General features: G+C 35.3%; 2 protein-coding genes across 5 annotated transcripts in view; both read left to right on the forward strand.

Annotated features, from left to right (window-relative positions):
* Nucleotides 1-21,618, forward strand: part of grk3 (G protein-coupled receptor kinase 3) — a 96,312-nt gene extending 74,694 nt beyond the window's left edge. For 2 of the 3 annotated variants that reach the window (XM_028463119.1, XM_028463121.1), the window contains exons 14-22: nucleotides 1,898-1,964; nucleotides 5,806-5,906; nucleotides 7,277-7,343; nucleotides 7,727-7,822; nucleotides 11,848-12,010; nucleotides 12,775-12,810; nucleotides 15,765-15,901; nucleotides 19,747-19,860; nucleotides 21,349-21,618. In XM_028463119.1, the coding sequence (XP_028318920.1) occupies nucleotides 1,898-1,964; nucleotides 5,806-5,906; nucleotides 7,277-7,343; nucleotides 7,727-7,822; nucleotides 11,848-12,010; nucleotides 12,775-12,810; nucleotides 15,765-15,901; nucleotides 19,747-19,860; nucleotides 21,349-21,510 (943 nt within the window). In that variant the 3' untranslated portion in view covers nucleotides 21,511-21,618. The remainder of the gene's footprint in view (nucleotides 1-1,897; nucleotides 1,965-5,805; nucleotides 5,907-7,276; nucleotides 7,344-7,726; nucleotides 7,823-11,847; nucleotides 12,011-12,774; nucleotides 12,811-15,764; nucleotides 15,902-19,746; nucleotides 19,861-21,348) is intronic. The other variant, XM_028463120.1, reaches the window with a different exon arrangement.
* A 100-nt stretch (nucleotides 21,619-21,718) lies between these two features.
* The window catches only part of myo18b (myosin XVIIIB), a 77,634-nt gene continuing 71,577 nt past the window's right edge, over nucleotides 21,719-27,775 (forward strand). The window contains exon 1 of one of the 2 annotated variants that reach the window (XM_028463117.1): nucleotides 21,719-21,734. The gene's annotated coding sequence lies outside the window, so the exon portion shown is untranslated. Of the gene's footprint in view, nucleotides 21,735-25,491; nucleotides 25,511-27,775 lie in introns of those variants that run through there. The other variant, XM_028463118.1, reaches the window with a different exon arrangement.

The raw sequence follows: 27,775 nt of genomic DNA on the forward strand, positions 1-27,775 counted from the left end.
ATCGCGTATCGTATCGTGAGGTACCCAGAGGTTCCCGCTCCTTGTCTCTGGCACCTTTATGTTGGGGGTCACGGGCTGAAACGGTTGAGAACCAATGCTTTATGAGAACAAGTAATAGTTCCAGCGAGATTCATTTTGTCTTCTTCTTGAACACTCTGTTAAGTCGAGGTTGTGTTTATTCAGACAAATGTAAAGATGCTAAAACAGCATCGTATACACACATAAAAAAAAACAAAAAAAAAACATGTACAGTCTTCACAACGCTATATGAATAAAAGTTAGTAAAATTGTAATTGAACTTCAGTAATTGGGAACGTAATTGTTATTGACTTTCAGGGGAAAAATAACAATTTTTATGTATTTGTAATTGGAAAAAAATGCCAGGTATCATACTGATACTTTAACATGGATAACTGAAAACGTAATTGTAATTGAAAAATGTAATTGACTCCAACCCTGGTGTGCATGGTTTGATAACAGGGAAAGTGTGTGTAGTTATTTTCCCCTGTCGGCAAAATAAGCCTTCGATCTGCGGGGAAGTGTCACCAGTTTCCCTGATCACCACTTAAACTTTAACAGTTTTTACAAATGTGGCCTAAAACCTTTGAAATGTCCTTATTAGAACATCTATACATTTATTAACCTAACATTTTATTTTGCACCATATTTGTTTTATTAACTTTTAAAACTGGGACTACTTTACCCTGTGCGCCGCCATGTTGAAATGATTAGCCCCTTTCAATCCATTGAGTGCTATAGGAGGTGAAGCATTCATGATCATTTAGCAGCTTTTTCAGTTAAAATGACAACTTGTGTTCCCAGGATTCACTGCTGCTCATTAGAATCAGCAGTGAATCCTACTTGCAGCGTTGAGCAGCAGTAGGATTCTTTATTTACATGCTTACATGCTTTATTTACCTTTATTTTCATGCACACGGAGCTCTTCTTCTCTCCTTAATAGCGTCTACTAATCAGCAGAGTGGGAACTGTCGCCCCCTGTGGCCGCAGATTCTTTCGGGTCACATTTTAATTTATCATCAGTAAACAAAAGAGGTTGACATTGACTTTTTTAAGTTTTACTGGTTGTTAGAGTAACCCAAAACAGCACAAGTTGTCATTTTGACTGAAAAAGCTGCCATTTCAACATGGCGGCGCACAGGGTAAAGTAGTCCCAGTTTTAAAAGTTAATAAAACAAATGTGGTGTAAAATAATGTGTTTTGTTAGGCATAGATCTTCTAATAAGGACATTTCAAAGCTGGACTCCAGTCCCCCAGGGCCGGATTCCTGAGACGTTTAGATGTCTCCCTGCTCCAACACACCTGAATCAACTGAATGGCTTGTTATCATGCTTCTGCAAAGCTTGACGACAACACATTGGTTTCATGCAATGAAAAAAAGGTCAGCACAACTGCGTGGTTAGCTCCCAATTTGAATTTACACCAATAAACATGACGTTTTGGGCTAAACACCCTTCATCAGACGCCTTTCTTTCATTGCATGTTTGGACTTTTTTGATTCAGCACACTGCCTCAAATAGGGATATGCGTGTTTTTTTTTTTTTATTGTAACACATTGGTTTCAACCAGGTGTTTTGGAGCAGGGACACATCTAAAAGTCTCAGGAATCCTCGAGGACTGGAGTCCGTCACCCCTGTTTTAGGTCACATTTGTAAAAACAGTGGAGGATCCCTTTAACACCAACATGGCTGTTCTCTGCGATTTCTGTTGTCTGAACGTATGCACAGGACTTAAAGCTGCTTCCTCAGGTGGAGGGGGAGCAAGAACGTACTGTGTTCACTCCCTGAGCTTTCTGTGCAGTTTGCATGTTCTTCCTGAACGTTTAGCACATGTGGTATCTTCCTCCTCATCCTCACTTTTGGCACCTGTGTCGTTGCAGTCACAGTCCGTTCAGACAGCACAAGACCAAAGACAAACACGAGATCGACCGCATGACGCTCACTATGGTAAGACGCAGCAACACACACACACACACACACACACACACACACACACACACACACTCTGGTGCTGAGCCCCGTGAGCGTGGGCTTGGCCCGTGTTTGCACAGAGACGCTGGGCGGTGTTCTCCACCTGAGCATCCGGGACAAACGTGGCTGTGTTTGTTGTTTTGTGCCCTCGGGTCGTCTTTGCGTGACGTGTCGTGTTGACTTTGCTGTGTCATGGTACACAAAACGCACACAAAGTAAAAACGGAATGGTTAAACAGACCTGATCCACCGAGATGGAAGTTCTCCAAATGATAATCGATCATTTTGAACTTATGATGATTAAGCATGTTGGCGTTGTTTTTCCTGAGTTATTACATCATTTAAAAAAAAAAACAGCATCGTGCATCACATTTGAAATGCTAGTGCGATATATATGCATAATATATAAAGCAACAGATGAAAACAGCCTCCACAAGAACATTTTACACCCTAGAGCTCTATCGCTAAAATTAGTAACACCATCACTATCACTGGGTGATTTTTAGCCAATATATTATAAACCCACTAAAATGTCATTATAATCAAAATATGACAAAACTTGATGAATTAGAGTTGTTATTTTATTTTCAACTATGCCACGCCTTACAAAATGGAAAAAAACTACCATGGGTGGTAAAAATATGAATCAAAATGACTGAAAAATTAGGAATGTAAGAATAAAAATGGAAATTTGGTGTTTGCTCCACACATTTTGACCCTGGTCTATTTGATGTATGAACAGCTGCAGGAGAAAGGAACAAAAAATGGCATTTTTCCATTGGGTAAAAATGAAATTCGCAAAACCAAGAAAAATACACAAACCAACGTAAAAAATGAACAAAACACACAGTGATTCCAAAAAGCTTACAAGAAAACTACAACTATCTATACATATGCAAAAATAACAGAAAAAGATACAAAATGACAACAAAATTGTACAAAATGACTTAAAAAACACACAAAACAATAACAAAAACGAACACATTTAAAAAGAAAGATACAAAACAACAAAAATGCACAAAATGATTTTTTTAAAAAAACGCAAAATTACTTTAAAAAAAAAAAAAAAACATAGCAACAATAAAAACATAAAATGAAATGAAATTATACAGAACGACAACACAAATTTAAAAAACCAAGAAAAATACACAAAAACAACAAAAATACACAAAAAACCCAAAAAGACACAAATTATGAAAGAAAGATACAAAATAACAACAAAAATACCTAAAATGAATTTAGAAACAAACAAAACAATAACAGAAGCACAAATTGAAAAAGAAAGTTACGAAACCAGAACAAAAATCCACAAAATGATTTAAAAACTGCAAAATTACTTAAAAAGCAACAGCAAAAACAAACGACATGGCAGAAAATTATATAAAACAACAACATAAATTCACAAAACCAAGAAAAATACACAAAACAACATTAAAAAAATACACATAACAGTAAACACACAAATTCACTTCCAAAACACACAAATTGAGAAAGAAAGACAAAATCACAATAAAAATACACAAAACAATAACAAAAAAAACCCAGAGATTAAATAAGAAACGTATAAATCCACAACAAAAACACACAAAATGATTTCAAAAACGCAAAATGACGAGAAAAAACACCAAAAAATATACAAATTAACAACAAAAACCTACACGTGTTGTTGTTTACTGTTTTAATGCTCAGATTGGTCATAAATCTAAACGTTTAGATGAATGTTGATCCTGTGGGCCTCACTTTGGCCGCCACGCTGCTCTACCTGAAGGAGATCTCCCCTCAGAGGCCACGCCCCTCAGATTGGTGATGGCGTTAGCGTGACTGAGCTACAGGCTGTTGGGACAGAGTAAAGTCTCGGTGGGAGGTGTTTGTCCTGGAACAGGTTTGTGTGACCTGAAGGCGTGTTTATGGGACATTCCCACGGCTACTCTCCACTCCTATTGTTACCGTCAAAGCCTGCAAATAGAAAGCTTTTCCAACGTTCCCTCGCTCCATTACATCACCAGAACAAAAAAACCACAGCTGCTCAGTCCCCATGACTTCATTTTTGATCGACTGATCCACAGTTTTCTACTCTGAAAAAGTTCAAACATCTCCCGTCGTCTTTCTGTTTGATCTTTAGGAGCAGGAAAACGCTGAACTCTGAACACATTGAGGTCTCGTAGCGGGTGGTGTTGCAGTTCCACTAGTCATCATGTTATCTTGTGACTGCGTTCTGATTCTGAACAACAAATGTTGTCAACACATAATAAAATTCAATAGAATTATAAAATGGAAAAAAAAATATATAGAAAAAATTCAATTAAAAATAGAAAATAAATGATGAAATATAGAAATAAAAAATAATGAAAATAATAGAAGTAATAACAATATGTTTAACTAAATAAAATACTATCACTAAATAGTGCAGAAATAATAGTAAACTACATTAATAAATATTTGATTAACAAAAAAGTAGATTCATGATAATAATATTAATGAAAATAATTGAAGTCATAACAATATGTTTACCTAAATAAAATTATATCAAGAAATAGTGCAGAACTAATAGTAAATTTATACATTATTAAACATTTGATCAACAAAATAGTAATAAATAAAAGAGAGTTAAAGAATTGTATTGATGTAAACATCAAAGCCCTGCTAGATGATCAAAGAAACAATTGAAAAAAATCTGATAATGATTAAAAGAAAATAATAGTAATTAATAAATACATATACTAAATTTAAATCAAGATACTAAACAAGAATAATATTAAATTATTTTTTTACAATATATGGTGACTAAAATAGTGATAAAGTAATAAATCGGGGATTATTTATCTACCTTACCAAACCCATCATTGACCCCGTCTGACATCCAACAATCAGGGAGAGTTTGATCTTTGATACGAAAATAAATCCAGATTACGACCGTAACCCAGGCACTTAATCTGGATGATCCCTCTTAATCCGGTCCTGGGTGTGTAACGTAACGTGTGCTGGACAGAGATGTCAGCAACACCGGCTCAGACAGGAACAAGCTAAAAAAACATGGTCCATCAGACCTGAGAGGCCCCCTGCTGCTATGAACGGGAACTATTTATTAAAAACAAAAAATATTAGATTTGATTTAAAAAAAAATCAAAATTCTACAAATATTTTAAAAACTCAAAATATATGATGGCCTTAATTGATCCTTATTACTTAAATTATTTTTGTGTTTCTTTTATAACCGTGTTTTATTATATTAAGTTACGTGTCAATCTCATGGCCCGCCAATATTTGCAGGTGATTGAAAGTTTTCCTGGTGTTTATATTTCATGATTACAGTCATTATTAATGTTAAACTGATTAAAAAAAAAACCTAAAAATTATTACAAAATACTTCAACTATTTTCAATTTTTACACAAAATGTTATTTTTTTTAGAAATTGGTCTCAAAATCTCGGAAATTTAAAATGAAGTCCCTGTTGGGACTGATATCTGTCACTTATTGCTTGGATATTGTTGGTTTCTTATATATATTTAGTATTTTATGTATACATGGAAGTGCAAACTAGGGCATAATAATGTTGAAATTACTCATTTTCCCACATAAAATGTGTGGCCCACTTGAGATGAAGCTGCTCTGTATTTGACCCCTGAACTAAAATGAGTTTGACATCCCTGTGTTAAGTATTTAGCTCAAAGTGAATTCATGAAGACAAAGTCAACATAATACATGTGCATTATGTCATATTTTATCTTTATTCTGCAACACGTGGAGATGCTGATGTGAGTAATATGAAGGTGCTGCACAGACAGTTGATGAGAGACGTTTGATGTGTTTCCTGCAGAACGTAGAGCTTCCAGACTCCTTCACTGCTGAGCTTAAAGACCTGCTGGAAGGTTTACTACAGAGAGACGTCTCCAAGAGGCTGGGCTGCCAGGGCCGAGGGTAAAACACACACACACACACACACACACTCATCATTATTATGGCCAATGCTGCCCCCTAGTGTCTGCACTGTGACGCAGAGGGGCAGCTCAGTTCACCGTCTGTCAGTCGATAAATCAACAGAAACGAGAAGGGAATAAAAGCTCAGTCAGACACAAAAGAAGAAGAAGAAGACGAAGACAAATCGACGCACACAGACAGAGTCAAACAGGGACCACAGTTTAGAACCACAGTTAATCATTCACAAAGCAGCAAAAGGGTTTCTCATAGTTACGATCAGGGTTGGGGTCAATTTCATTTTTTAATTACAATTACATCTTCAATTATCCATGGTCAATTATGATTACGGTGACCAGCATTTTTTTCCCAATTACAATTATAACTAGAATATTTGCTTTTCCTGAAGCAAATGTAAGTAAGGATGCAGGTGCTGGCTGCTGCATTAAGTTAGCATTAGCTTAATGTTAGCATTAACCTAACGTTAGCATTAACCTAGCATTAGCATTAACTTAGTGTTAATATTAGCCGAACATTAGCATTAGCCTAGTGTTAGCATTACCCCAGTGTTAGCATTAGCCTAATGTTAGCATTAACCTAACGTTAGCATTAACCTAGCATTAGCATTAGCCTAGCATTAGCATTACCTCAGTGTTAGCATTAACCTAGCATTCTTATTAGTCTAACATTAGCATTAGCCTAGCGTTAGCGTTAACCTAGTGTTAATATTAGCCTAACATTAACAATAGCCTAGCATTAACATTACCCTAGTGTTAGCATTAACCTAGTGTTATCATTAGCCTAACGTTAGCATTGGCCTAGCGTTAACATTAGCCTTGCAATAACATTAGCCTAGCATTAGCAATAACCTAGCATTAACAATAGCCTAGCAATTGGATTAGCCTAGCGTTAGCATCAGCCTCGAGGTAATATTAGCCTAACATTAATATTAGCCTAGCTGTAGCATTAGCCTAGCGTTGGCCTAGCGTTAATGTTTGCGTTAACCTCATGTTAGCATTTGCCAGCATTAGCCTAGCATTAGCTAGAAAACATTACCTTCCTCTTGTGTTAGCTTTCTGTTAGCAACTCTTATGATAACAGGTCAGTTTCGACCCATGTCTTAAATCAGCTGTAAAATACAAAAAAAATATGATCTATCATCTAATTTTGTTTTTCATTTCTTGGTTTCCTTGTCAGGGTTCCTAATCTATGAAAATATTGGTATTAATATTTTTGGTTTGGCCGTCTGTGCTTTTTTTCTGTCGGTATAACTTTAAATTAAAATTTTTTGAAATGGTGAAATGATCCTGGAGAGAACTGACAGGAAGTGGAAAAGCTGATATGAAACATATACTGTATCATATGTGTTGCAGAGCCCCAGAGGTGAAAGAGCATCAGTTTTTCAAAGGCATCGACTGGCAGCAGGTTTATTTGCAGAAGGTGAGACACACACTCACACACACACTAAGGGTGTAATAAAAAAATGATATGGCAAGTTATTGCGATATTTCATATTTTTATCTTTAACCTGAAACCAAACCTTTCAAAAATGAAGGTATTTAATGGTCAGAAAAAAGCAACCAAACTTAAAGTACCGGTAGTTGTTTTTCAGTTTGAGGAAAGAGCAGCTGCTGCTAAATGTGCCTTAATGGATGATTTGGTTCTAGTTTGTACTCACAGGAACACATCTATTCTTTATACGTCTGTGAACAAGAGGCACTTGTTGTCGTTAAATTTAAAGTTTGCACTCAGAGCGCCGCGCGATGATGTTGACCTGCGGCCGTCGCCATGGTAACCCCTCCTCTCCTCCCCTTCCCCCTCAGTACTCTCCTCCTTTAATCCCTCCCCGAGGAGAGGTGAACGCAGCCGACGCCTTCGACATCGGCTCCTTTGATGAGGAGGACACCAAGGGCATCAAGGTAACACACCCCAGCTGCACAATGCACAAAGACACACACACACACACACACACTGTTCAGAGTGTGTGTGTGTTCTTGGTTAAACAGAACAGACACCGAAGCACAAAACAACACCCAAAAAAGAACTAATACTACAAAATAAAAGTCATACACAGACCAAAGTTAAACAGGCACTGTCTCAGACTCATCTGACTATAAAGTGTTGAATGATCAAATAATAAAATAATTACAATAAATGTTTTTATTAATAAACAATTTAGAATAATAGACGAAAAAAAAGACGTACCAAAGAGGTTAAGTTTGCCACATTTAAGAGTAGACGATAAAATATTAGATCAATACATAAAATGAATAAGAAAAATAAAAAATGTTTCATTTATTATTTTTGGTGAATTCATTCCTGTTTATTTTTTCATATTTTATTTGAATAAAGAAAAAAATGTAGAAAAAAAAAAGAGGATCTACATTCTCTTTATTAAATTGCACTTTTTGTTGGTTTAATTTTGAGTTGCAGCTGAAAATGACAGATTTTTAAAATGTATATTTAGAAAATCAAAAGTTTAAAAAAAAAAATGGTCTTTAAAAGCAGTTCTGTAAAGCAGGGGTTCCCAACCTTTGGGTCAGGACCCCATTTGGGGCCGCGAGACACTGGGAGGGAATAACAATTGAGCCCATTTTGCTTATTTTTATCCTTTTTCTGCAACTAAACCAAACTTACCATATTTTAACCTATTTTCAACACTTTTTCTTGCCATATTTTTGCTCCTTTTAATGCATTTTTGCTACGTTGCTCCCATTTCTGCCACTTCTACATTACATTTCACTGCCTTTTCTGCACATTTTTTCATTTATAAGAGATTTTCAGCACTTATAAACCATTTTATGACCTAATGTTGCACATGTTGACCCATTATTGTCGCTTTTAACCTCTTTTCACCATATTTCAGGCTTATTTTTTACCACTATCAGGATTTGTAATGCCCGTTCTTTGCCATGTTAATACTAATTGTTCCTACTTTTTAAATGACATTACCCCAACCCTTGACCCCCCCTCCCACTTTGATGTTGACACTTTTAACCCATTTTATTTCTGATTAAAACAATGATTTACATTTTTAAGATGACTATATGGAGCAAATAATACTAAACTTACTGGATAACAGTGGATATTATTCAGATAAATCAATAAATAAATGTGGTTATCACAGATTCATAGAACAATGGACCATCATATTACTGACAGATACAGTGGGGTCTCTGGAACCTTTATTTTGGGGGTCGCGAGCTGAAAAGCTTGAGAACCAATTCTTTAAGCCCTGGTAAAGAGCACATTGTTTGTGTTTTGGAGTTTCAGGCGAGTCTAGTGCAGAGTTGTGGGTTTAATCCTCCATCTCAGATGTTTCACCAGTCCTCCTTTTTATTCCCACCATCCATCTCCTCCTTCATTAGTGCTAATGTGTTATTGCTCCTGCGGCGCGCTCGCTGCAGAGAAATAAAAGACTGAGAACATTTGTTTGCGTTTTCCCGAATGGCTCTGCTGGTAATGGGACGGATGCAGCTGCGTGTTTCTCTGATGTTCATTCGCTCAAATGGACTGAGAGAACTCAAACTAACTCTTCATATTCACAGTTAAGTATTGAGCTGCTTCATCAAGCCTCCAAAACGACCATAAAGGTGGACGGTTCCCTCCGTTAGTTATTAAAGGACTGAAAGTTTCTAATCAACCTGCTGCAGCCTCAGTTTGCTGCACTGTTGATTCTCATTGTGTTGATTTCTCTGCTTTATCAAGATAATCTGTTAAAGAGGCAGTATTATGAAAAAATCACTTTATAATGGTTTTGCTACAGTGTTATACATCCCTTTAGCCTCTTTCAGAGCGCTAAAGTTGAAAAAGTTCTGTTTCCTCCCTCCCTCACTATTCTACATTTTGTAAAAAGTCAGCTCCAAACGAACTCCTCCTCCTGACAATCCTGGCTCCTCCTACCCTATAAGAATGTGAGCTCCTCCCTCACAAACTACATCACAGCTAAAACAAAAACTGTGATTTAATATAGAATATATATTATACTTTATTATCATATACTGTATGTAAAGCTACATACACAAAATGTGTTCTCTGCATTTAACCCCACCCTGAGGAGCAGTGGGCAGCAACGGTGTAGCACCCAGGGAGAAGTTCCATTTTTAGTGTCCGTTATATCGCCTCGTATCACTTTTGACTTGATCTGACGTGTTTGTGACACGATATGACATAGCGGTTTGACAAAACAAATGATTACACTGAATGAATACACTATTACAGAGTGCAGAGCCTATGTTATTAATGTAAATATTGCCGACAATCAGGTGCAGCCCTACACTTTAGAGTCGTGCCAGGGAAAACCTAAAAAACCCTGAAATGGCTTGAAGAGGAGGGTTCTCGATATAACATTCAAACTTTAACTAAAGAGAAAAATTAATAAATAAATAATAATGAAATGAAATCCAGACAAAATAAAGGAACTTGCAAACAGGAAAAAGAAAAACATTAACATCAAAAGTCATTTATTAGGTTTTTGATAGAATGTTTAAATGAACACAGGGGAAAGTTTGATCAGATGAGCAGCAGTGTTGGGAAAGTTACTCTAAAATTGTAATACATTTTATATTACTAGTTACGGGCATAAAAACCTAACATATTTGTAGTACAATATTACCATCTCCAAAATGTAACTGAGTTACACTACTTTAAAGACACTGTGTAACTTTTGGCCCCTAGGGGCGCTAGACCGGTAACTTTCACGTCAAGCGCCCCCTAGTGGCCACAAGCGCCGCAGCACTGTCGCAAAAATCAACAAACAGTCAGTAGGGGCAGCCTCCCTTGTCTTTTGATTGTGTATGCAGACAGTAGATGACCTGGAACTTCGGGATAAGGATTGGCTCTAAGGGCCGGGGTGCGAAGCGGGGCTGGGCTTAGTCTATGGGCTGGAGGAGCAGCCGCCACCGCCGGGTTGGGAAATGCCGTATGTTGTGACGTCACGTGGGAACTATATATATCCGAGAGTGTGATCACGTGACTGCCGTGAAGTAAAACGTTCTCCAGGCTTTTCTTCAGGTCACATGACCTGGTGAAAATCTCTCCAAACTTACATAGTCGGTATTTGAAGAGGGAAGGCCCGCTCGGAGCATTGATACTGTCATGCTCTGTATAATGGCCTGAGGAATCATTTAAAATAAGTCATATGGGTCAACTCTTTAGGTCAAAGAGTCCACGGTGTGCCTTTAAGTTACTTTTAGCTAATTGCACATTTATGGTATGTGAAGGTTTTTTAAAATATGAATCTTGTTACATTGATTACTTAATACATGTCCTTATTTAACAATGTAAACATGTAATCAATGCTTTAAAATGTGCAACAAAAAATGCGTAAACATAGGCTAGCAAAAACATCCTCTAGGAACACAACATTAAATCAGTCATCATAAAACAAATGACTGGAAATGTAAAATGTGACTGTAAATACAAATACAATTTAATGTAATTGAAATGAGATATAAAATATGCCAAAAAGAGTTTGCATAACTTAAACCAAAACGTCTCAATAATAGAATAACTTAGGACCTGAGCATAGACAAATGGATATTATATCATAATGGAGTTTCTTCTTCTACGCTACAGAAAGGGGTAGAATTTATGGTGGTGTCTTCACCACTTTTTTGACTCTTTTTTTTTTCCGTTTTCATTGGAATATCAGTGGAATTCATTAAAATCTCCATGTAACTTGCGTTATTGAGATTTTAACGAGTGATATATTGCAGATTTTTGTTTCAGTAATGCGTTACTGTATAGTACTGCATTACTGAAAAAAGGAATATATTACAGTAATTAATTACTTTTGTAATGTGTTATTCCCAACACTGATGAGGAGGAAGTGAATTCCGTATTCCACAAAGCGACTAGTATATCTGGAGAATGCAGTGTTTGTTTTCCTACGTGTGTAAATAGTGGAATGCTCACCATCCATCCTCTGTCTGTGTGTCTTCAGCTGCTGGACAGTGACCAGGAACTCTACAAGAACTTCCCTCTGGTCATTTCCGAGCGCTGGCAACAGGAAGTTGCAGAGACCGTGTACGAGGCCGTCAACTCGGACACGGACAAGAACGAGGCTCGTAAGAGAGCCAAGAACAAGCAGCTCGGCCACGAAGAAGGTAAAGAGCCCCCACCTGCTGTGCACCAGTCTTTGGAACCCATCAGTACATCAGTTGTTTTCTTTGATTGGATTTAACTAAATGATAAATGTCCTCAGTGATTGAGTATAGTTTATATTGGTTAAGGAAAGCTTGGTTAGATCCAATAAGGTGATCATATTTAGATTTTTTTTAAAAAGGAAACATGGGTCGACCTCGACATACTCAAAATACTCAACGTTTTATTGAATCTACCTTGTAACGGCAAAATACAATATATTAGATAAATAAGTTGTTATTGTCCATAAGGCCATATGGTGTCCATATGGCCTTAATTGTTATTAAAATGTCTTTAATCAGTGTTTTAAAAGTCTTACATTTCATCAAATAATGAGTATGATTTTATGAGTGTAATTCGTCTCACATTTTAAAATAAATATTAAATGGTAACATTAGTTTTTTTTTTTTTTTAAATGTATAAACAACATGGGAAAATATAAATGTAAAATCACTCAATACGTCAAAGATCACTCAAAATCACTAAATGTAAAAATCACTCATAATGGGTCGTATGAAAAAAATGTCAACCTTGAGGTGGACCCCAGATTGATTCTAAAACATCATTGCAGGGTTTGATGGTAATAATAATGGTCACCCTAACTCCAATCAAAGCAAAACAATGAATTACAAGTGAATGGATGTGTTTGATAGTTGAATGACCAAACAAATTCATGTGTTTAACAAACTCTCTCACCCTGTGTAACTGTCCTCATGTGTGTCGCTAGACGCCCTCTCCTCCAGAGCAAAACAAAAAACTACGGGTACTAATAAAGTCACCTTTAACCTCCTCTAAGGGCTTTTTAAGGGACATAGCTCATAGTTTTCTCTTGGGTTTGTTTGCTGGGTTTGGTTTTGGGGTTTTTTGGGTTGTTGTTTTTTTTTAGTTTTTTTTTACTTTGCAAGTTTTCTGTGGTTTTCTATTGGTTCCTACTGGTTTTCAGCTATTGTGTTTTTTTCTTGTGTGTGTGTGTGTGTGTGGCTCGGTTTGCTGTTTATCTTAGGGCTGGGCGATACATCGAAATTTAGGATATATTGTGAGGGGGTTTTTTCTCATCGTTTTTATGGATATATTTTCATTTTTAAAAAGCAGCTAAACCTCAAAACTATAAAGGAGTGCCACAATTAAATAAATACACTGTTCATTAATGAATTAAAAGTGTCAATAATGAATTAAATCCATTTGACATTTCATTTTCATTCCGAAAGTATAACTCTTTCACTATTTATTTATTTCATGGTCTGGTGTTGCAGCACTTTCATAAATTCATTTTATCCGTCAAACTCGCTCGTCAAAGTCTGTGGGGGCGGGGTTAACATCAATCCAGCCAAGGATCGATTTAGCTTGACTTGTTGAGCAAGTAGCCAATCAGGTGTCAGGAATTGGAAACCGCCCCTCACAGACTATGACAATGATGCAACACCAGACCATCAAATAAATTAATAGTGAAATATATATACTTCACACTTTTCAGAATGAAAATGAATCGTAAGATGGATGTAATTAATTATTGGCACATTTAATTAAGTACTGACACTTTTAATGAATTAATGAACGATGTATTTATTTATTTAATTGTGGCACTCCTCGTCTTCCATACAAAACCACTGTTTTCCGCTGAAAACAAATGTGTTGGGTATGAAGTAGTGTTTCTGATTCATTCCTGTCCGACTCATGACATTTTAGTCAAATTACTTCAATTTGTCGTATTCTGTTGTAAAAATGTCAGTGACTGCCCTCTATGGGTTGAAACCCGGCTATTACAATAGCATTTCTCTATTGGCTGAGAATGGTGGTTTGTGACATTTTGGTGCTTTCTTACGTCACTAACCAGCACTGTTGACTCCGCCCCCCTTCTATAAAAACTATCACCTGTGGACTCTACAATCTGTGGTGAGTAGGTTGGATTGATGTAATTGTGAATAGAGGTATAGTGAGTATTGAGTAGCTAGTTAGTATAGCATAGATTGTTCTTTGGAGGTTTTATAGTGTAGATGATGCGTATCTTAACTGCTCCAGGATCCAGTCACTTTTGAGCCAAAATAATAATTCAACCAGGGTGAGTGAAATAAATCCCTGAATACTGGACAGTACAGGTGACATTTAATGTCAAATATATTCACATTTTATTTGAATAAAGTCCACACTTAAAAGAGCAGATTTACTTTATTATGGTTTTGCTACAGTGATATACATTCCTTTAGCCTCGTTCAGAGGGCCAAAGTTGAAAAAGTTCTGTTTCCTCCCTCCCTTGCTATTCCACATTTTATAAAAAGTCAGCTCCAAACGGGAGAGTTGGATTTTTCTCGTGTTATGATGTCATGAAGGGGAAACTCCTCCCCCTGACAATCCTGGCTCCTCCTACCCTACATAAGAATGTGAGCTCCTCCCTCTCAGACTACCTCACAGGTTAAACAAACATAGCGAATGCAAGTTAATATTACAGTTAGTATCTTTATGTTCAGTGTATAGATAATCCAATATTTAGATAAACCAAAGAGCGCTAACAATCACTTTCACTTTTAGTAGCCGTTAAAACCACCTCATATCACCTTTATGGGATGATCTGATGTGTTTGTGACCCAATGCAACATAGCGGTCAGACAAAACAATGGACTATCGTCTTAAATGGACTAGTCCAGTTACCAAAAGAGGTGCAGATGAAAAGAAAGTGGCGTAGCAGCTTATGTGAGTGTTTGAAAAAGCTAGCTCAGCTGATAGTTGAGAGTTTACATCCCTGCGGCGCACCGCGAGAGGTTAGAATCAGTTCCATTTTTAGTAGCCGTTATACTACCTCTTATGACCTTTATGGGATGATCTGACGTGTTTGTGACCCGATGCGACAAAATAATGGACTGTCATATGAAAGTGACTATTTCTGTGGTCAGTAGTGGTGAGGAGGAGAAGATGTCAATGATTTGCTGCTGTGATGAACACACATGCTGGAGCTTATGCACGAAGGCCCAAAAAACAGCTTGTTTTTAGGAGCACTCTGAAAGTGACTTTTCAGAGGGCTAAAACTTCAGAAAACAGGCGAGTTTGGGGAAAATAACTCAAATAATATGTTATTGGGGTTCTTAGAACAAATGAAGATGGATTAAAAATAGCATTGGACTGGACCTTTGAAGCCAAAGTGTTCTCACACGCTGGACCCAAAAGAGGTACCATCAATTTCTCGCTCGCCAGCTTTTCCATTTTGTATCGCGTCGATAGATTCGGCTGTTTGTGACGTTTTTATTATTAAAAGCGCTTTTAAAACAGTCTGCTGTGCTTAAATTCAATGTGTCATTTCTGTGTATCAATACTTTCGATTGATTACACTTTAACACGATTTTAGATCCATTAATGTCATCCTGAAGGCCAACTTGCCGAGCACAGATCGATGTAGTTGGACTATAGATCGATTCATCAATCTAATGGATGAATTGTTACACCCGTGCTATACCCTTAATAAAAACAGACTAAAGTGGGTCACATGTTGATCTTGTGCAGCTTGTTATTAAAAAAAAGTGACTGTGTGGCATTTTTCAGCGGAATCCTCTATCTGGTTAGACTTAGTTGAGGAATGTGATTTCTGCTAATATCGCTCAGTCCTGGGTTTTTCCTCCAGGGTTTCTCTTGTGTTTCCTCTGGTTTGCTGCAGGGTCTCTGCTGGGTTTGTTCTTCTGTTTTTGCTGCTCTCTGACTCTGTGTGTGTGTGTGTGTGTGTCCTTTCAGACTACGCTCTAGGTAAAGACTGCATCATGCATGGCTACATGCTGAAACTGGGGAACCCCTTCCTCACCCAATGGCAGCGCAGATACTTCTACCTCTTCCCCAACCGTGTGGAGTGGAGGGGGGAGGGCGAGTCACGGGTGAGTCCCCCACGCCGGTCCCTCCGTCCTCGTCGTCTTCTTCTTCTTCTGTTTGTCTCTGTTTGACCGCCATGCGTCTCTCTGCCCGTGCTGACTCCGCCCCTTAAGGAGGCGTGGCTGAAACATTTAAAAAAGCTGAGAGACGGGGTGAGTGTGGAGTCAGAGCAGGGTTGGGGTCAATTACATTTTTCAGTTACAATTACGTCTTCAATTATTCATGTGCAATTACAATTAAATTACACTTACTTTTATACTTTTAAATTGTAAAATGTGGGAAAGCCTGATATGAAACACATTTTAATAATTGTTAACTACGTATGTGTAGATCTGTACATAGAACTGTAACATGATTCTCCATAATTACAATTACAGCAGCAACAGTTTTTTAAAAGTAGAATAACAACTAGAATATTTGCATTTCCTGAAGAAAATGCAAGTGAGGATGCAGGTGCTGGCCACTTCGCACTGGATTAGCCTAGCAATAGCATTAACCTAACATTAACCAAGTATTAACCTAACATTAAATAAGCATTAACCTAGCAATAGCATTAACTTAGCATTAGCATCAGCGTAGCAATAGCATTAACCTAGCAATAGCATTAACCTAGCAATAGCACTAACCTAACAATAGCATTAACTAAGTATTAACCTCACATTAAATGAGCATTAACCTAGCAATAGCATTAACCTAGCATTAGCACGAACCTAGTATTAACATTAGCCTAGCAATAGCATTAACCTAGCATTAAATAAGTATTAACCTCATATTAAATAGCTTTAACCAAGCATTAGCATGAGCCTAGCAATGTCATTAACCTAGCATTAGTACTAACCTAGCATTAGCCTAGCAATAGAATTAACCTAGCAATAGCTGTAAATTAGCAATGGATTGAAAAGGATTGAAAAAACGCCTCCTGCATCCTCACTAATTGTATTTACACCATAATTGTAATTGAAATTGACCCTAACCCTGAGTCAGAACCCAGCTGTAGTTATTCCTCTAGTTCAACCCAAGCTCCACAGCTGCTTTAAACCCAACCCACTACTTTATCCAATCGCTGCAACTTTCTTACACTTTCAACCAATCACTGAGTCCCTCTGATTACGAGGCACATCATCAGTGAAAGCTCAGCATTAACAGGACAACAGCGGTAAGCCCCGCCCACTCAGTGACACAGAGTAAAGTAGAGATAGGTCACTTTTATTACAGCGGGGGCCACAAGCACGTGATTGTCTGATCTGAGGGCCACATTATCAACATCCGTTTTCTTGTGTATTTGTTTGCATTTTGTATATTTTTCAGTTATTTTGTGCGTTTTAGTGGTCGTTTTGCATTTTTGGAGTCATTTTTTGCATGTTTTTGTAGCCGTTTAGTATATTTTTCTGTGTTTTTTGTGGTTTTCTAGGGATCATTTTGTGTATTTTTGTGGTTGTTTTGTATATTTTTCTGTGATTTTGTTCATTTATGTCATCAGATTCTGTTTTTGCAGTCACTTTGGCATATTTTTGTTGCTGTTTCATACGTTTATTTGTTATTTTGTAGTTTTAGGGGTCATTTTGTGCATATCTATTGCCGTTTTGTATATATTTTTCTCAATTTGTGTATTTTTGTTGTCATTTTGTCTTTTTGGAGTCATTCTTGTGTATTTCTGTTGGTGTTTTATGTATTTTCCTGTTATTTTTATTTACGTATATATATATATTATTTTATACTCTTTTCTTTTCTGTAATTTTGCATATTTTTGTTACTTTTTTGAGGTTTTTTGTCGTCTGGTGTTTTAGGGGTCATTTTGTGTATTTTTGTTGTTGTTTTGTGTTTTTGGAGTGATTGTTGTGTATTGTTTTTGGCATTTTATGGATGTTCCTATTATTTTTATGTATACGTTTTTTCATAAATGTTTTGCATATTTTTGTCGCTGTATCGGACATTTCTTGGTTGGTATTGTTTTTTAGATGTCTTTGGTGTTTTTGAGGTCGTTTTGTGTATTTTTGTTGTTGTTTTGTATATTTTTCTGTTTTTTTATATATTTTTGTGAACATATTGTGTTTTTGGAGTCATTTTTGTGTATCTTTTTATATGTTCTTGTTCTCATGTATTTTTGTTTTAATTTGATATTTTATTCAGTTATTTTATGCATTTCTGTCATCATCTTGTGTGTTTTTGGAAATATTTTGTGTATTTCTGCTCTTTCGTGTATTTTTTGGAGTCATTTTTTGTGTTTATTTTTGGGCCCCAGAGGTTCTGCATGTGGACCCCGGGTTGGATTAGAGTGATGTTTAAAATCAACTGGTGCAAAAGGACAAAACATGAAACTCCTCCAGCTTTTAACGCTGACACTCCTCATGTTTTATGATTTATGTGTAAGAAAGTTGTAGCTTTATTTGTTTTTGGATGAAACTTAGTTTTGTATTAATTTTTAACAGTGATATACTTGAAGAGTTGATTTGCAAAAAGCGAGAAACACCATTTTAGGAAAAAAACGAGCTGAGATTTGGAATCGACTCTTTGCAAAGTGTTGTAATAAAATCAAGTTATGATATTTAATTATAATATTATAATGGTATAATGTAGTGGTTAGCAAATATATAAGTTTATATTTAAATACAATTTATGTTATAAATTACGTGTAATTATATAATTATTACATTATAAATGTACATGTAAATATATTCTGTTCATATTCATATTTAATGTTTTTTAGCAAATATCTAAATATATAATTCAATAGAATTTACATTATAAATTATATATTTAATAAATTGTAAATGTATAGGTAAATATGTTTTTATTCATATTTAATGTTTTTTTTAGCAAATATCTAATTAAATATATTAATATTATAAATTATATATTTATAAAATAGTACATTTATATGTAAATACATTTTTATTCATATTTAATGTTTTTCAGCAAATATCTAAATACATAATTAAATATAATAATATTATAAATTATATATTTATAAAATTGTAAATGTATATGTAAATACATTTGATTCATATTTAATGTTTTTTAGCAAATATTTAAATATATAATTATATCATAAATTACATATTTAATACATTGTAAAATTATATGTAAATATGTTTGTATTTATGTTTGATGTTTTTATCAAATGTATCTTTTATATTGTAATTTATATTTAATAATATGATTATTAAATCCTACATTTATATTTAAATATAAATGTTTGCATTCCTATTTATTGTTAACATCAAATAAATATTTATATTATATGTAAAGATAAAATATGTTTGTATTCATATTTAATGTTTTTAGCAAATATATAATTTATATTATTAGTTATTAAATCATACATTTATATTTAAATATAATGTTTGTATTTTTATTTATTGTTTTAAACATCCAATATATTTATATAATATATGTAAATATAACCTGTTTATATTCATATTTAATGTTTATAGCAAATATATAAATTTAGATAAATACATTGTAAATTTAGATTTTTATATTATGTTTATATTCATGTTTTATTTATCTCGCATTGTTGTTTATTTGTTTTTAGCATTATAGATGGTTGTTTATTGATAAATTCATTATTTATAAAAAGATTTTTAATATGGTTCTTTAAAAAAACCCTGATTTTATATTTATATTTTGTATTATCTATCCTCTTCGTGGTCAAAGCTCAACCTTGGTTTGATCAATATCTTCTGAAGTAAATTATGGAAAAAAAATAGTTTTCTGTACATTTTAAAATGTAAAATAAAAAAACAGATGCATCTACTTTTGCAAACGAACTCTTCATGTAGAATTATGTTTATTAGTTTTACGCCTGCATGTGATAACGTGCAATGTGACCGTGTTGTTGTTGTTGCAGCAAAACCTGCTGACGATGGAGCAGATCGTGTCAGTGGAGGAAACGCAGATTAAGGACAAGAAGTGCATCTTACTGCGCATCAAAGGAGGGAAACAGTTTGTGCTGCAGTGCGAGGTAACAACATGTGCCCCCCAATAGTCAATCCCAAAAATGACTCCAAAAACACACACAAAAAACCAGCACAAATACATAATTATGCACCAAAAAAACCTCTGAAAATTACAGACAGATGCACGAAAAGAAAAAATATAAACAAAGGAAAACAAAAACAAAGGAAAAATCAAAAATCTATCAACAAAAATACACAAAATAAGATAACACTCAAAAACACACAAAATAAAAGGAAAAAAACACACAAAACAATAGCAAAATTACATAAAATGAAGGGAAAAAAACAAGACCTCAGAAATTATAGTAAAATAAACAAATTGCACAAAAATAACAGAAATATACTAAATTTCAATTGTATCATTACAATCACAAAATGGCTCCAAATCACATAAAACAAAAACACTCTATATGAAAGATGAATATGCAAAACAACAAAGATACACAAAATAAGAGAAAAACACAACAACAAAAACGCAGCGAAAAACACGCAAAAAACGACAAAAATACACAAAATGAAAGAAAACAAAACTACACAAAGCATAAGTAAAATATACAACGGACACCAAAAAAAACAAAATGACTCTAAATACACACAAAAAGGATTCAAAAGATGCATAAAACAACATACAAAACACTCCAAATGTTTATAAAAATAATGTCTAAAAGTAATGCTTCCAAAGATATATACCAAACAAAAAAATACACAAAATCAGTCAAAAACTCACAAAAAAACACTCCAAATGAAAGAATATACATGACTGCAAAATTACACAAAATTAGAGAAAAACACACAAAATAAGAGAAAACCCACACAAAAAACTACACAAAATAGGAAAAATAAAATAATTGAAATTACACAAAGCATAAGTAAAATATACAAATGACTCCAAAAACACACAAAACAGCATCCAAAACTCATAAAATGTTTATAGAAATTTTATTTTGAAAGTGTTGTTTCCAAAACATTATACAAAACAACAAAAATACACAAAATAAGAGAAAAACATAGAAAATAAGAGAAAACAACACAAAAAACAACAAATATGAACAAAATGAAAGAAAAATTAAAACAACATGAAAGTAAAACATACAAAATGACTCCTTAAACTAACAAAACAACAACAGAAACTCAAAATGTTTATAAAAACTATACTTTGAAAGTAATGTTTCCAGAAAACACACAAAATAAGATAAAAGACAGATACAAAAACAGAGAATATAAGAGAAAACCCTAGAAAAAAAACTAAAAAAATACAGTAAATAAAAGAAAAAATAGTAAGTAAGTAAAATATACAAACTACTCCAAGAGACAAACATATATACCAAATGACTCCAAAAACTGACAAAACAACAACAACACTCAAAATGTTTTTAGAAATTCAAAGTTATGTTTCCAAATTCAATGAGAAAAACACAGTTATTGTTAATGTGTGTGTTATTCCCTAGCTGTAACTGTAACTGTAGCTGTTGCTGTATGTTTGTGTGCTTCAGAGCGACCCAGAGTTCGTGCAGTGGAAGAAGGAGCTCACTGAGGCGTTCACGGAAGCTCAGAAACTTCTACGCCGCGCCCCCAAAGTGATCGGGAAAGGCAGAGCGGGCGTGGTGGAGCTTTCCAAACCACCGCTCACACACCGCAACAGCAATGGCCTGTGAACGCCCCCCCCCCCACTCACACACACACACACATACACCTGATCTCACACACACACACGCACGCACACCATCGTCGCTGTGACGCCTCACGAGACGCTTTTGATTTTCCAAGTTTTTGAGAGGACGGAGGGAAACCTGGAAGGGGCGTCGGCATGAGCTCCTCCTCTTCCTCCTCTTCCTCCTTTGGGGAGGAAGAGAAGCCACACACACACACACACACACACGCCCCCCCTCAGTGCATAAAGTGCCAACGACCACGTTTTACTCCGGCCGCTCCGTCGCTCCTGCACAGAAAACCCGGAAAAGGACTTCTGTTCCCTTCTCTCTCCTTCTCCGTGTGCCGTGGAGCGGAGGCGGTTGCCATAGAAACTAGATCCACGCATCGACGCAGACGGAGCGGGATGCGGTTGCCACGGTAACCAGGAGGACCGGGTGTACCTGTGAGGGAGGGGCGGGCGGAGGAAAGCGACTCCTCGGTGTAAATAAGCGTCGTTTTTCTCTCTTTGTGCATCTGCAGTGTTTCAGTGTTGCATCTTCATCATCTTCAGGGTGGGTCGGTCCATTCTGGGTCTGCAGAGGGAGGCGACAGCACCTCCCTCAGATGAAATAAGGAATGCTTATTGTCCCTCCCCCCTCCTTGTTTTAGTGGGCATACGGCTTTGTCAGTGGGCGGAGCTAAAGCTGATTAAAGGAATAATCCACCTTTGAAGTTTCAAAATCACCTCTGGAGGCATTTCAGGGGTTTCTGTGTTCAATATGAAGCGTTTCAACCCTCACGCTGAAGATGATTGCACACCGATCAGTCTTTGGTTAGATTTCATGTCAAATGTGAAGTTATTGACTTTTTATTTTAGAGTTTTATCCGACTTTGAAGCCCAAATACGGCTTTAAAAGGGTTTAATTATTGACTTATGTTAAACAGGGTTTGTTTTAAACACAGGTTTCTGTTCTCCACCCTCTACTTTGACTTCTAATGACTTTTAAAGGTGTTCAACTACAGACAAACTTAAAATATTTCACGTTTATTCAAAGTGCCAAAACGAAAACTCAGTGCGAAACGAGACAACAGTGTTTAAAGAGATTTTTCCCCCATACTTATTTTTATTTTTACTTTTTTGGGGCTTGTTTGGAATTAAATCGACAAAGAGGAGGTGTTTATTTAGGGTTTTTTCTGTCTTACTTTTTTTTTGGTTCACTTTGATTAAATGTTTCTGTGAAGAAAAGCATTTCAAAATAAACATAAGCAACGAAAGCAATTTAAATGGAAAGATGGCGAAAGATTTCTGCGATAATGGTTATATGGTCAAATTTGAAGCAATGTAACACATTAGACCTTTTTAATTGGACAACATTTTTATTGAAGTTAAAAAAAGCAAGGTTTAAATAGTTTAGGAATAAATACACTTTAAAAATAAAAATAACAAAAATTCCGAAATTATTTAATAAAAACAAAGAAAACACTTTGATTTCATATATGAATCAGTTTACAGGAATAAAAAATGGTAACACATTTCCAAACATTAAGTTCAACATGTTTTTTTTTTTTTTTTAATTAAGTAAAAACAAAATTTAGATTTGAGTTGCTTGTTTTGGCAGTTACGTTTACAATCACCAGCTTGAAGGATTTCCTCCTTGTGTTTTTCATTTTTTGTGAAATTACCTTCAGATGTTATACGACCTTCAGACTTTTTTTAAATGACCTTCAGGCATTGAACAACCTTCAGAAGTTACATGACCGTCAGGAGTTAAACAAAGTTAATTGAGCTTAAGACATTTAATAAATTACCTGCAAAAGTTAAAGAAATGACCTTCAGGCGTTAGATGACCTTCAGACTTTTTTAAAATGACCTTCAGACATTGAACACCTTCAGAAGTTACACGTGAGTCAGGAGTTAAACAAAGTTAATCAAACTTAAGATGTTTAATAAATGACCTTCAGTCGTTAGATGACCTTCAGACTTTTTTTAAATGACTTTCAGGCATTGAACAACCTTCAGAAGTTACACAAACATCAAGAGTTAAACAAAGTTAATCAAACTTAAGACTTTAAATAAATGACCTTCAGAAGTTAGATAAATGACCTTTAGATGTTAGATGACCTTCAGACTTTTTTAAAATGACCTTGAGGCACTGAACAACCTTCAGAAGTTACACGGCCGTCAGGAATTAAAGTTCATCAAACTTAAGACTTTTTTTAAAATGACCTTCAGAAGTTAAAGAAATTACCTTCAGATGTTAGATGACCTTCAGACTTTTTTTTAAATGACCTTCAGGCATTGAACAACCTTAAGAAGTTACACGACCGTCAGTAGTTAAATGAAGATAATCAAACTTAAGACGTTTAATAAATGACCTTCAGGTGTTAAACGACATTAATCTAACTTAAGACATTAAATAAATGACCTTCAGAAGTTAAAAACGACCTTCTGATGTTTTATTAACAACCTTTAGACGTCAAAAAACGACCTTCAGTAGTGGCCTGTCAGTGATTTCTGTGTGTTAAGATGTTTGTCTATGACCTTGAAGTGTTAAACTTACAGTTTGCGAAAAACGCTGAAGGAGGAACCAACACTTTTTTGTAATTTTTGGGTTTCTTGTCTCCGGCAGCGCCGCAGTATTTCTACACTGTGACCTTCAGTGAACGTTTGCTTTTTTTTTTTTTTTTTAGCTGTTTTCAAGTACGACGGCAGGTTTTAATGTACGTTAAGGAATAAAAACTGAACATAAAGCCCCTAAAGGCGCATTAATATTTTTTTATTCTGTTAGTTTTACACACACACACACACCAGTTGAGCGACTTAACAGTTCAATGCGAGCGCGTAAATATATAGTGTTACTAAAAAAAACTTTTTTGTTAAAATTTTTATTGTTTTAAAAAGGTTTTCGGAAATGTTATCAACATGTTTACAATTTTATTTAACACTATAAAAAATATAAAAGCTCAAAAGTAGGTACATTTTAAATTGGATTAGAATTGTTTCATTTTAATTTAAGAATTATTTTTCAGATATTTTCATTTTAAATTGGGATGTCTGAATTTTTGTTCACATTGTTTAAACTTTGGAAAATGAAAAATGTGAAGGTTTTTCCTTTTTTCACCCCAACCAATATTGAAGATTATTTTCAGAATTTTAATTTTAATCAGCATTTATATTTGAAGGAACTTAAGGGGTTTTTTATGGTTAAAAAAAATCCAACTTTCTTGAAATTTTAATATCAATTTTTTTTTTAGTTAGTTAAATTTTAACTTCATTCAGAATATAAAATTTGGATTAATTGATCATTTTATTTTAAGTTCCTAACTTAAAAGTGTCCAAAAAAAGCCAATTGTTGAAATGCTCGAGCTTGTTTTTTGAAAATGTATCAAAGTTAAAAAAAAAAAAAAAAAAATGAAAACTTTTGAAAATCTTGAGATTTTTTTTTTTTTTTTGTCTATGATGTATCTTGACATAAATTCAAGTTTAGTTTTCAGAATTCTTTATCTTTATCAATCGTTTTCAATTGAATTTAAGGTTAACTTAAAGTTTCAAAATTCAGATTTCTGAAATTTGAATAAAATCTCCACCTTTTAGAATATTTGGAACAGAAGTGAATTTTAAATTTAATTAAGATGATTTAAGTGTAGTTTATGTAGGGTTATTTTTTCCAGAAGTTTCATGAATATTTTTCGACCCAAAAGGTGTTTAAAATTCTAATTTTACAAAGACCTCAAATTTCAAAGTTAATGAGATTGTTTTGTTTTCTTCCTTAACGTATCGCACTGTCGTGTTTTTCCTTCAGGTGGGGGATTTGGTTGTTTTAGAGAAAAGTTGTCTTTTATTTTTGTAAATCAGTTTCTGTTGTTTCCATGGAGGATTTGTTGGGGGGTGGGGAGGGGGGGGTTGCACTTGTTTTTTTTTTTTTTCTTAGTTAAAACGTGTTGCTTAATAGTTGTTTATTGTGCCAAAAACAAACTGTTCAATGATGTAGAGGGACCACACACACACACACACACACACACACACACACGAAGATACACAAACTGTGACCAAATATCTGGTTTTTCTTTCACACTGGCCTCTTCATCATCATCATCCTCATGGAAACTCTTACTTTAGTGTTTTTTGAGTCACACAAACACAGACTTACAACGACACGGCGCAAAAACACCAACGGCTTATAGGAAAAAAAAATAAATAAATGAAAGTATATATAAATATATGTGTATATGAAATGAGAAAATGCTCTAGGTTTATTTAAAAAAAAAAGTGTACCGTAGAGAAGAGAGCGACCTTGTGGAGGGGCGTTGAAGGTCACGGGTGGTTTTTTTCGATGTGACTAAATGTTCGTGGTGACGACTTCGGCTCCGATCTTGCACATAAAGACTTATTAGAGATCTCCTTCCTGCCAGTTCCAGATGAATATTTTTGTTGGAGTGCCGGACTCTTTTGCTCTTTTTGGTATTTATTGCGTTCGGTGGTGAGCTCGCTCTCCGGTTCACATAGACTTAAAGAGAACACAAACTACTGGCGGCTTTGGGGCTTGTTGTGGAGAGGATGGAGGTGCTGATGATATTATTCAGTGATTCATGATGAAATCTTTTATTTTGTTTTTGGATGATGATTCTGTCGGGACGGGGTGGACGCTGCGTGTGGGACTGCTTGTGCAAACAGTTCATGAATAAAGATCTTTTTCCGTGTCGCCTGATGCCACTTTGTTCTTCTTCCTTTTGATTGCAGGTTTACGTTCTCGTTACGTTAGGGGGAATAAAGGGGAAAGAATCTGAATAATATTCATCCAATTTATCCAGGAAGTTTATTATTTGCACCACAGTATATAGTCAGCTTAAAGATGTAAATCATTCTTTTATTCAGAAATAAAATGGGTTAAAAGTGACTAAAAATGGTGTAAAAGGTGGTGAAATGGAATTTTAAAAACCACAGAAATTGGTTAAAAGTTGCATATTAGAGTGGACGGACAGAAAAAGTGTTCCAAACGTCAATTTTGGCTTAAAAGTGGCAAAACCTTGGGTTTGGGTTAATGTTATTTAACAAGTTCTGATGAACTACGTCTCAGCACCAAATAGCACATACCAATTTTCCAAAAATTTAGTGAAATAACTCGGGCCCACTGAGTAAAACAAATGAAATTGTGCAACGTAAAATCATAATCTACGTTGAATTACCTTTGAAACGATATATCACACGACCATGTTACGATAAATTGAGAAATGATCGGAAAAAGTCTCAGAGAGGCTCTTGACATCTGTTCATAGAATTTCCATGTCAGATTACAGCCCAATTCAACGAGCATTAACGGAGGAGTCGTCCTTTGAAAAGTGGCACATACAGAGTAATGGCCCCATTCATATATTGAGAAATTGCCTAAAACAGGAGGCCTCTCATTGAATTGTGCGAGGTATAATCATAATCTACGTTTGGAAATGGGGGGTGGGCCCCATTTCAAAAAAAGCGCTCTGAGCGTCTCATCATATTCATACCAAACTGCATACCGATCTAACGAGAACTAACTGAGGAGTCGTCATTTGAAGAATGGGGCCCCCTGGTTCCCCCATTACATGTACAGAGTAATGGGCCCCATTTATATATTGGTATGTGCCAGTGATTCTGTACCACCAACCGTCGTAATATATGACTCGCAAATAAATGTGAAATCAACTTTCTTTTTTTCTCCTTCTTTTTGGGGCCCCAAATCAATAATTGGCCTCCAACCGTCAATGCGTACACATCCATAGATTATAGCTACCAAATTTCAGCCCGATCTGTTCACGAATAACAGAGAAGTAGTGATTTTAGCTTGTGTACACACAAGAACAAAGTGAGCGGCGTTTTTAGTCCGGTAGCTCGTTGTCACAGTCAGTTTACCTCCGTACTGAGATTCTCTTACAATCTCAGTACGCCACCGCTACGTACTGAGATGTACCCGTGCTGGATTAGCCATGCACAGAGATTGTAACAATTTTCAATCTCAGCATGGCAGAACTAGCAAACATTTATTTTCCGGTAGTGGGCATGATCATAATCGATCTCAGTAAAAGGTAAACTCAGACCGTGACACTGGCCTTAAAAAGTGGGAACAGTTAGTTTAAACTGGCAAATAATGGGCATGAAAAACCGTGATTGTGGTTAAATTGGCAAAAATAAGCATGAATTATGTAGAAAAAAGGTTAAAAGTGACAATAATGGATCAACATATGCACCATTAGGTGGGAAAAGTGGTGGAAATGCAAGTAATGTAGCAAAAATGCATTAAAAGGAGCAAAAAC

This window comes from Gouania willdenowi, chromosome 12, assembly GCF_900634775.1.
Source record: "Gouania willdenowi chromosome 12, fGouWil2.1, whole genome shotgun sequence".
NCBI lineage: Eukaryota > Metazoa > Chordata > Actinopteri > Blenniiformes > Gobiesocidae > Gouania > Gouania willdenowi.